Source organism: Mus pahari, chromosome 5 (genome assembly GCF_900095145.1).
Source record: "Mus pahari chromosome 5, PAHARI_EIJ_v1.1, whole genome shotgun sequence".
Classification (NCBI taxonomy): domain Eukaryota; kingdom Metazoa; phylum Chordata; class Mammalia; order Rodentia; family Muridae; genus Mus; species Mus pahari.
Genome location: NC_034594.1, coordinates 107,939,840 through 107,951,357, shown reverse-complemented (window position 1 = coordinate 107,951,357; position 11,518 = coordinate 107,939,840). Strand labels below are relative to the sequence as shown.

Here is an 11,518-nt window from a genome sequence, read left to right as displayed (position 1 = left end):
GTCAGCGCCTCTTTCCATCCTGAGTGGTTTGCTGTTTTCACACTGCCCTGGGGGTTGGAGGAAGGAAGAGTTTCTCACGAAAACTCTGGGCCTCTTGGCAGTCGCCTCCCCACTCCCCCACCGACCCCTCATGTTTCCATCAACTGGCAGAAACTAGAGAGTGGCCCCACTGCTTCACCCTGGGAGCACCGACAGCTGGGTGAGAAAGAGCACAGCTCCTGCAGCGGGCATTGTGGCCGCCTCCAGTAGACCAGATCTGATGAACCTTCTACCAACTCAGCCTGGAATTTCAGGTGAAGGTAGGGAGGTTTGGATCTTGTTGTTGTTGTTGTTGCTGTTAGTAGTAGTGGTGGTGGTACAGCCATTCTGGGTGTGTGTGTGTGTGTGTGTGTGTGTGTGTGAAGATCAGAAGATAATTTGTAGGAACTGGTTCTCACCTTCCACCATGCATGCAGGGGGTAAACTTAGGTCACTAAACTGGCACCAAGCACCTTTACCTGCAGAGCCATCACACCAGCCCAAAGAAGGCAGTTTGTTGGGAGAAAGTTCTAGAACAGAAGATTAGAATCTTCAGAAAGGAATAAAAACTAAACACCGGTTTTGTATGCGAGACCCTTGGTGAATATGATCTAGGAATGAATGGCTGGGAGGTGGCCCTGTGGTTCTAGAACCACATTCATGAGCGTAGTGGTGCACACCTGGAAATCCCAGTGCTGAGGGAGCAGGGGCAGAGGATCAGAAGTTCAGTGTGTGTGTGTGTATGTGTGTGTGTATATATATCTTGGGTACTTAAATAAGAAATTTCAAGAGAACAAAATGATATAATTTGGAAAACATAGGGATTTGGAGATTTTTTTCTGTCATCCTATTATCTACTTTTTTTAAAAGGTGATTATATGCAAAATGCAGACCAGTTTGCCCTTTTCTCCCCCTATGAACCAGCAACTTAGAAAGAGGTAAGAAAAGTGGAAGCCATACTGGCTAGTCAGTCACAACACTGAGAAGGCTTAGAAGCTGCCAAGCCCCTCAGAGGTCCAGTGATGTACAGCACCCCGGCCCCTCCAGAGGTCACAAGAAGGAACTCAAAGCCCAGTACTCGGCAGGGGACTCTTGGCAACCTGCAGGGGTGAGTACTTTGGGAAAGTGAGCCCCAGGATCCTCTGATCTCCTACAGGAATGGTCTAGCCTGGAAATGCTGCCCCACTTTTAACCCAGGCCTGGGTCCGCGAAGATGAGCAAACTGGGAGCTGAGAGCTGTTTCCCCGAGGGATGCTGGGAGGGAAGAAAGGAGATACTGGGGTTCAGGGGAGAGGGACTGACTGACTGATTGACTGAGAGGTGAATTTCTGATGGGATCTTCTTCCACTCAGAGGTCCTGACCTCCACCCTCAAGCCTTCCAACCTCTTGGCCTAATCACCACAATGAGTTTTTAGATCCTAAAGCCCTTGTCATGAGTGAAAAATTTAACAACAGATGTCATAAAGTTTTAGGACCTTATTGAGCTAATCACGGATGTCAACTCACTCTGGAGGTTTTCAAATACACAAAAGTAAAGGGTCGGTCGATAGAGCACTGACATTTTAGAAATATTAGAAAGGGTAAATTTCAGCACTTTCATCAAAGTAAAAACCCAATGACAGTGTATTTTGTTCCTAAATTGCTGCAGTTTCAGGAAAAGTCAGCGTGATTACCAGAGTAAATCAGTGTCACACACAGGTCAAACTCGGATGAAGAGGACCTAGTTCCTATCCATCGTTAAAGCCTGAAGCACCCTCTTAAAATGAGTTCCCTTTTTATTACATCTGGGGGGGGGGAGTAGAAGGGTGTAGAGGTCAGAGGGCAATTTACAGAAGTCAGTTCTCTCTCTTTCATCATATGGGTGTCAGGGATCAAACTTAGGGTGTCGGGATTGGCTGCAGGTGCCTTTGCACACTGAGCCCTCTCACTGACCCCTAAAAACTATTTCTTTTTTTAAGCTGATTTGTTTTGTTGTTGTTTTCCCTTTCTTTTTCACTTTGTAATCAGTAAATCTGTACTTACGTATTATGTTTAGCACATAGTTTTGCAATGCATGTGTGCTATAGATGGCTAAATGCTGTATGTATTACATGACATGTCCTCTTATGAGAGGATACTTCAAATAACACTTTTAAGCAATGTTCAAGAATCTATTATTTTCAACATTGCCATGTTGAACTTCTTCCTTCTACCTGACCTTTGGCATCTCTGGGAACCCTCCCTTACCACCCCTAGTGACCTCCATTCTACTCTCTGAGTCTCTGCGCTCAATCTGTTTAGTCTCTGCACATAAGCAAGATGGGGCAGGATCTATCCGTTCCTAGGTTCTTTCACTTAACGCTAGGTCCTCTGGGTCCATCCACCATGTCGCAAATGACAAGCTCATCTTCCCTTATAAAGCTCAGTAATATATCCTTTGCACATGTATTCCCGAATTCTCTCTATCCCCTTATCTGTTGATAGACACTCGGGTTAATTCTATATCTTGGCTAATGTGACTTTTGCTGCAAAGATTATGACAGTACAAACATCTCTAATAAACACGGGAGTAAGACACAGTTTTCATTTGCTTTGAATAAAGTTCTAGTGGGACTGACAGAGCATATGTCGATTCTATTTTTAATTTTTGGGATAATTGCCATAAGTCATTTTCTGCAATGACTGTGTTATTCTCAAAACTATTTCTGTGTTCATTTATTTATTATTTCATTCACTTATCATTGAACAAATATTCATGAAGCACCTACCATGCTGTTTAAGATGCTGGGTGAACAGAATAGGCAAGTCCATGACTCCCTGAGGCTCAGTCAGCAGCAGCGCTTGATAGCAGACATAACCAAATAAATGTATACTATCAACCAGCTGTAAGTGCTTTGAGTAAGAAAGCTGTGAATGGTGGGTGTGACTGGGGAGGGTCTCTCGAAGGAGGTAAAGACACCTGAGACTTAATGAAATGAGGGACTCAGCCATGCAGATCCGAGATAGAACTATTCTTCATATGGATGAGCAGGAACAGCAAGAGCTCACCATGGTCAGCATCCGGGGTAAAGGGGTTTGAAATGAGCCTAGAAGTTAATCAGGAGTAGACACATTATGTCAAAAAAAAAAAAAAGTCCCTACTAAGTACTGACTAGAGATTCGCTGTCAGCATGATGGAAAGCCATGGAATATTCTCAGTGGAGGAGAAATACAGTATGACTAACTCTGTACAGTGATCATACGAGCTCACAGGTGAGCATGATATGTTGAGGTCAAGAGTAAAAGCCAGGAGGGTCACCAGGGAGGGGACCACTGTAAAAATCGACCTGGAACTCATCTTGGCTTATGCCAGGGTGGTAGTAGTGGAAGAACAAGAGTGACCAGACTTAAAGCAGATGCCCTTGCCTGGGGCAAAGTTGATTATTTGGAAGTAGGGCATGAAAGAGCAGTCAGTCGGGAGTGATGCCAAGGGTTTGGACTGTACCACTTGATGGTGGGAAGTCTAGAGGAAAACCAGTATATGAAGGCTGAATAGGAGCCCAGTTTGGGTTTGAGATATCTGTTGGACAACCTAAAAGAAATGGCCAATAGAAAGTTGGATCAGTAAGCCCAGAACTCAGAAGGACAAAAATCTTTCCAGGTATTCTCTGTTGTTAATATTTGGGGGTCAGCTGCTCATTCCTGCCAGACTTCCACAGCCTACTTCCCGCTAGAGTGGGCATAGCTACCTGATGTTGCAATCATCTGGTCCCATTTCAATCCCCAAACAGAGCCCTGACTGCCATCTGCCAGAAAATCGCAAGGTTGCTCAGAGCTAGTGTTGGTTAAATTTCACCCAACAGTCTAATGTTGCTTAGAAACCATCCAACATTTTGGGGTTACTTAAGTTCATGGAAGCTGGACTCTGTCACAGAGCCGCTCCCTAATTGTGAGTTGAGTAATCCTCTCCCAGCAAGCCAGAAAACTGGGGAGCAGAAACAAGGGGATGCTGGGCCAGATGTGTTTGGTTTTGGAAGCCAGCTGATAGTGTGAAAGCAGAAAGAGAATGGTCTATGGGCCTGAACTACCTAGACTTTTAGTCTGTCTTGGCACCTTCTGACCTATGAGATCTCAGCTATGTTACTTTTCCTTTCTCAGGATTCTTAGGTGCAGAACGGGATAGGAGTTCTGTGAAGATTAAATAGTAAACTTCCTGTGCAAGCCCTCTAGCACCTGAAAGGTGTTCAAAGGAATGGGTCCCTTTTCCATGTGCAAAGCTCCCCTCTCCATGACCTTGTGTTTCATAGATGACTTTCTTTCCTTTTCTCTTTATTATTTTTAGTTATGCATAGTTGTGAGTGTGACTATGGGTTTGTACTGAGGCCAGAGAAATTGAATCCACTGGAACTAGAATTGCAGAGGGTTGTGAGCCACTAGCAGGTGCTGGGAATTGAACCCTAAAACCCTAGCAGAGCAGCAAACACTCTCAACCACTGAGCCATCTCTTCAACCCCCTGAGATGACTTTCTCAGGAAAGATTCTTGTCTCCTCCACGGCTCTGAAGAGGCACCATGACCATGGCAACTCTCAATAAGGAAAACAGTTGGTCTGGAGAGATGGCTCAGTGGTTAAGAACACTACTGACTATTCTTCCAGAGGTCCTGAGTTCAATTCCCAGCAACCACATGGTGGCTCACAACCATCTGATGACCTTCTGGTGTGTCTGAAGATAGCTACAGTGTACTCACATAAATAAATAAATCTTAAAAAACAAAACAATAGGGGCTGGTGAGATGGCTCAGTGGGTAAGAGCACCCGACTGCTCTTCCAAAGGTGCAGAGTTCAAATCCCAGCAACCACATGGTGGCTCACAACCATCTGATGACCTTCTGGTGTGTCTGAAGATAGCTACAGTGTACTCACATAAATAAATAAATCTTAAAAAACAAAACAATAGGGGCTGGTGAGATGGCTCAGTGGGTAAGAGCACCCGACTGCTCTTCCAAAGGTGCAGAGTTCAAATCCCAGCAACCACATGGTGGCTCACAACCATCCTTAACAAGAGTTGGCTCCCTCTTCTGGACTGTCTGAAGACAGCTACAGTGTACTTACATATATAATAAATAAATAAATTTTAAAAAACAATAAGGAAAACAGTTAAGTGGGGCTGGCTTACAGTTTTAGAGATTTAGTCCATCTTTGTCATGGTGGAAATATGGCAGCATGCTGGCAGATACAGTGCTGGAGAAGGAGCCCTGAGTTTGACACCAGGATTGGCAGGCAGCAAAGAGAGTGACACCAGGCTTGGCTTGAGCTTCTGAAACTTCAAATCCCCGCCCCTATGGCACACTTCCTCCAACAAGGCCACACCTCCAATAAAGCCACTCCCCATGAGTCTATGGAAGCCATTTTCATGCCAGCCACCACGACATCCTTCATCTGGCTCCCACTCTAAGTCCGTGGGTTTCAAGAGGAATCTTCTTAAAGGCCTCGAATCTCCAGGCAAGAGACATACTCAATTTAAACCAGGGTTGATTTAGCAAAGCAATCGCTCCAAAGAAAGATTGGAACGAGCACCCAAGGCCACTCAGTGTTGACTTAAAGGAAGTTTTTATGAAGACGTACGAAGTAGGTGGCTGAGTCGCAGAGGATGGTGACCTTTTCTTCTTCCCAAATCATAGTTTCCCCTTTAGAGTATTTTTTTTCTCATGATCCCTACAAAAGTTGGAGGAGCTCAAAATTGTAATGCAGGTGATATATTTTATTATGTACTCTCATATTATATATTATATTATATTATATTATATTATATTATATTATATTATATTATATACTCTTTAGTGCACATGTATAGGAAAATGCCAGGGTGCCTTGGTTTCTGATATAACAGGAACAACTTCACTTCAGATTCAAGGATGTTTAACCACATCAGGGGAATCAGCTGAGATCCAGGGTGGTTTCCCTCCATTTCCTTGTATCTACCTCTTTGCTTCCATGCTATCACTTGGACTCTATATCTCCTGAAAGAAATGTCTTCTCCCACATGCCCAAGCCCAAATCCTATGGCCACCTGGAGCATGACACCTGGTTTTCCTCCTAGAGAGAAAGGCCAGATCATCTTCCCTGGCTTTGTCATGCTCCTGATCATCGTCCTGGTCATCATAGCTGCCTGTATCCTGTGGAGCTGGAAGAAACAGAAGAAGCGTGAGTCCGTGTGTGTCTCCAGTTAAGCTGCAGTAGGACCAGTCTTCCAGCCCTGCATTTAAACCCTGGGGCAATTCCTAATGGGAAGCCACCACTCTGGATTCTGATGTCCTTTTCTGATGCTCGGGTCCTAAGCTGTAGCCATAGTGTAGATCTGAATGCCATTGAGAAGACGTTGTTTTGATGTCCTTGTGGCTGGTTCCCTCTTCCTGCCTCTGCCCACTGAGTTCCTTTGTCCTTTGGTTGAGTTGGAATGATATCTTCGGTGACAGTGTGACAGCTGGGGAGGGTGTGGACTATTGCTGGGGACTACTGATCCTGAGAATCCCCCACGGCCTGTGCTCTGACCGATTCTCCCACTGTGTTCCAGGGCGTGTTCCTTACTTCCAAGTAGATCCATCACTGACTCTGCCTCCACCCAGACAGCGAGCCAAAAATATTTATGACTTCTTGCCCCGGCAGCAGACAGAGCTGGGTAAGTTTCTCCTAGTCCGTGGAATCCTGATACTCTAAACCTAGGCTCCCAAGATGCATCTCTCACCACTCAGATGCAACTTTCTCTAAGTGTCTAGGCTGCAGAACAGCACTGAGTTCTCTGAACCTTGCGGGTTGGGGTTGGGGGCCTGGACAACTCTGAACTGAGAGGAGTCAGCTGGGTGTGGGGTCTGCTTTCTCTTGGCTGAAGGCAACAGAGGACAGCCAGTTACATCATAAGTGGAGAAGATATGAATAGACCATGATGCCAGCATTGGCAGCAAGGGATGGGAACTTCTCCACAGGCATTCTCCTAGAATGTGTTCAGGTCTCAGAGAAGCACCCTGTAACTCTGACCCTCTCACTACAGAGTGCCAGACATTCCAGGTTCTCACAGGTTCCATAAAACCCCCATTTATCTTATCTATGCAGAGATAGTTGGGGCTGAAGCACCCAGAAGGCCACTGTCTTCTGGATTCATTTTGTCGTTGCAGGGAGACATCAGTTGAGTGGTTTCAGTACCGAGAGCCTCCTCTCCAGAGCATGTGACAGCCCTGAGCCTGAGGTAAGAGCCAAGTAAAAAGGTAGAGATCCAAGAGAATGGCGAGAGAGCAGAGGGAGATGGGGGTCTGATCTGCCTACAGCCAGTAAGTGGCATTTGGCACACATCCTGCCCAACTTCCTACTTTGGAAAGAAAGAAATAACACTTTAACTTAAGGCTGAAATAGCGACACATTCCTGTTAACGCAGCACTCGAGAAGCAGAGGGCAGGTTGACAGTTAGAGGCTAATCTGAAGTACACTGAGTCCCAGGCCTACCTAGACAATATGGGAATGTCATGCCAAGAGAGAGGTGAGGGGAGGAGCCAGCACTTAGGATTTTAAGAAAGGTACATGCATTCAAGTGTGTGACCTTAGAACTGAAAGTGACTATTTTAATAAAGACATGGCAATTTGATTATCCAAATAAATGTTGCTCCATTCAGAGTGGTCACTCCAGGAGACCATAGCTATACCAACAATGCCGTCAGTGTTCAAACCACACTTTAAACCCATCTTTTAAAAAAAATGTTTACATCTTTATTTATTTTATTGTTTATGTGGAAGTGTTTTGCCTGCATGTATATATGAGTGCCATGTGTGTCCCTGTTGCCCACGGAGGTCAGAAAAGATAAAGGTTGGATCCCTTGGAACTGGAGTTACAGGTGGTTGTGAACTACCATGTGGGTGTTGAGAATTGAACCTGGGTCCTCTGAAAGAGGACTTGAAAGCAAGTGCTCTTGCCTGCTGAGTACTCTCTCCAGCTCCTAAAACCTGCTTTTGGGAATTACTTCTAGGGCCTATGCCAAACCATTTCAATGATCATAAATAGCAGAGATTTCCCAAAGCTGTTCAGCACTGAAGCTGATGTCGTCAATGAGAGCATGCTGGTCACTCAGGGCAGTAGGTAGTGAGTACAGATGTATTTGACTCCCCTTTTAGAGGCTGGAAAGTCAAGGTCAAGGGATGTGTCTAATGAGGCTTTCATGCAGTCGTAACCTGGTACAAAGCATGGTGCGATACGGTGTAAAATCAGTTTAATCAGGATCCCACCCCACCATCTACTCCACTTCTGTAAGAAACAACATGATTTGTCTCTTTTTCGAAGTTATGCAGGATGTCTGCCAAATGACACCTGCTGTAAAAACCAGATCTGTGCTGGCCGACGGTAGTGCACACCTTTGATCCCAGCAATTGGAAGGCAGAGGCAGGCTGATCTCTAGGTTTGAGGGCAGCCAGGTTTACATAGTGAGTTCCAGGACAGCCACAGCTACACAGAGAAACCCTCTGGGAGGAGGGGGTCGGGGGGACAGAAATCGTGTTGTTTCTTACTCATTTATTTTGTGTGTGCATGAGTAAGGGTGTGCTCATGTTACTGTGTGAAACTGTAGGAAAACATCTTGTGTCAGGCATGGAACAAAATGGCTACACCTATGCTTCAGGGGAAGGGGCAGACCTCAACAAAAACAAAATAAAATAAAACTGGAGGAGGTTTGTTCTTGCAAAAACACTCAGAAGGCTAAAGCAGGATCATCGACCATCGACGTCTAACCTGGGGAAGACCTTGTCAAAAAAGTGGGGCAACTTCACATTAAAGGTGCACATGTTTTTCTTGAAATTTCTGGAGTCTTAGAAGCTAATATTTTTCATCTTTTTAGTGTTTTCTATGTGCTAACACTGTTCTGAATATATCATATTTAGTAATTCTTTTACCACAAGCAAAAACCCTATAACACAGACATGGTGGTAATTCTCTATCCATAGACTAGGAGGTGAAGACACCAAGGTAAGACTCGGTGACAAGGTAAGATTCACTCAGCGCAAAGTGACAAAGCTGGAATTTGCCTTCCCAGTCTGAATCTAAGTCTCCATCTTTAGCCCACACTGCATCGTCCCTCCAGTGTGCTTTGGTGAAGTGTACTTTATTTATTTATTTATTTATTTATTTATTTTGGTTTTTCAAGACAGGGTTTCTCTGTGTAGCCCTGGCTGTCCTGGAACTCACTCTGTAGACCAGGCTGGCCTTGAGCTCAGAAATCCTCCTGCCTCTGCCTCCCAAGTGCTGGGATTAAAGGCGTGCACCACCACTGCCTGGCAAAATGTACTTTCTCTGGGCATGCCACGGTCCTCCCCATTGGGTCCTCCTTCTCCACCATAGCCCAAATCTGTTGTGACTTAACAGCTCTCTTCAGCTGTCATTTGTTTGTTTGTTTTTTCTTGTTTTGTTTCACGTTTTTGCAGTATTGATGGTTGGACCTGGGGCCTTGCACATGCTACAAGTACCCTACCATCGAGCCTTAGGCTCAACATTGCTTTTCTGAATCTCATCCCACTTCAACCATCCTCCAGACATACCTGGCACCCAAACACTTGCAGTGTGAGCCTCTGACTTGAAGCCAAGCTCTAAGCCACAGGACCGAATGAAGGCACTGGAGTACCAGGCACTGTGGAGAGGAAGAGCAGCTGTGTCCCTGTCTCTGCCCTCATGCTGTCACTCTCTCTTCTTCCTCACAGGTCCCCCAAGCCAGTGGTTCCCTTCAGATGCATAGAGTGTCCGTTCATGCTGAGGAGTACACGGTAGACATCTATGACAATGGCACAGTGCCCCAGATGTGCGGGCACCTGACCTCCTCAGCACATCACATCTGTGTCAGAGCTTCCAGAAGTAACCCCAGCATTTCTTCCAAGGAGTCAAATGATTATGTCAATATCCCTACAGCAGAGGACACCGGTGAGACTCTAACTCGCATAGAAAGCACTCCTGAAAATCACCTTGGTCTTCCAAGTGCCCTGCGGCTGGAGTTTGCTGAAGGAGGGCTCGCGGGCTGTGGGAATGCCACCGACCACCCTGGTTTGTGGGCTCCAGGACCCAAGTGCAGCGATTCACTCAGCGACGGAGACGATTCATCTCAGACTTCAAACGACTACATCAATATGGCAGGGTTGAATCTTGAGGACATCCAAGAGAATCGGCCCAGGGGAGCTTTTCAGTGCCGCAGAGATTATGAAAATGTCCCATGGGTGGATACCAATGAAAGCCAGCTGCAGACTCTGGAAGAAGTGACATCGTCAACTATAGACCACCAGGAGCCTATCTGGAGGACCCTCTCTTCAGTGTATCATATAGCATTTCAGCCGTCGGCCCAGAATGAGGACAGCGCCGCCGTGGTCCATGGAGACGAGCAGTCAAGTGAAGACTCCAGTGACTATGAGAATGTGCTGGGTGCCAAGACAGAAGGCAGGGACTGGAAGCGGAGACCTGGTACTTGGCATCCTTCTGATGAAGGAACACCGGGCGACCTAGCTGGAAAGCTCTGTGAGATGGTCTACCCTGCTGGGTCTTTAGCCACTGAAACATCTGGCGAAGATGCCTGAACGCCCTTGCATCTCGGGACTCACTTGGTGAGGGGCAGGAGGCCGAGAGGAGCTGGGCACTAGCAGGCTTCCCCAAAGTAAAGGATTAGGGAGGGAGTCCAGAGAATCCTTCCTGAGCAAGATTGCTGTCAGCTCTCAGGCCAACTGAAGAAAGTTAGTGACACTATGTTATGGGGATGTTGGGGATAAAAAAGGCACATAGCACTTAGAGTGGAAGCGTGACGTGGTAGAAAGTAATCAGGGTCACAAACTCCAGCTGGCTGCCATGCCAAGCAGGAGAATAGATTATTCTGTGGCTTGGGCAGGCCCAAAGGAGGATCGGGCTGGGGTAGAGTGGGAGATGTCCAGCTCGAGGAGAGCCGGCGGGGGTGTAGAACGACAGGAGCCCTGTCGCTGCTGGCGGATTGCAGATCAGGTACCTGCCCTTGGAGCCGTCCCTCTCACCCTTGGGATCTGAAACTACTGTGTACAAATAAGTTAATCTGTTGTAGATAAGGAGGGGCAGGTTCCCTTTAAGCTGTTTTTACTTTATTAACCTGAGCGATATATGGTCACTTTCTTTTTTTTTTTTTTAACTTTTGATTCTCTGTGAATTTCACAGATGTACCCCAATCCCACTCATCTCCCCATGCCTTTCTATCTGCCCTCCACCCTTGCAACCTCTCCCAGCAAAAAGAAAATTAAAAAAAAAATAAATTAATTAAAAAAAAAAAACTTGTGAAAGCTGTGGTGGGTCCACACATCTTTATTTGCAAATGTTCATTGTAATGAGTCATTGGTCTGGTTTGAGGTCTCCAGATTCTGCTACACTATTGTCTTAGTCAAGGTTTCTATTCCTGCACAAACATCATGACCAAGAAGCAAGTTGGGGAGGAAAGGGTTTATTTAGCTTACACTTTCCACATTGCTGTTGATCACAAAAGGATGCAGGACTGGAACTCAAGCAGG

The 11,518-nt window shown here is 46.0% G+C and overlaps 1 protein-coding gene across 2 annotated transcripts; it reads left to right on the top strand.

Annotated features, from left to right (window-relative positions):
• On the top strand, positions 1 to 11,285 carry Lax1 (lymphocyte transmembrane adaptor 1). 2 transcript variants are annotated; one of them, XM_021199058.1, is made up of 6 exons: positions 1 to 299; positions 943 to 1,126; positions 6,078 to 6,181; positions 6,552 to 6,656; positions 7,150 to 7,220; positions 9,710 to 11,285. In XM_021199058.1, exons 2-6 carry the CDS (start codon positions 1,041 to 1,043, stop codon positions 10,568 to 10,570), a joined length of 1,227 nt encoding a protein of 408 aa, XP_021054717.1. In that variant the 5' UTR covers positions 1 to 299; positions 943 to 1,040; the 3' UTR covers positions 10,571 to 11,285. The 2 variants fall into 2 exon arrangements, with proteins under 2 accessions (XP_021054717.1, XP_021054718.1); XM_021199059.2 differs by having other exon boundaries at positions 66 to 293; positions 9,710 to 11,275.
• The last annotated feature ends 233 nt before the right edge of the window (positions 11,286 to 11,518 follow it).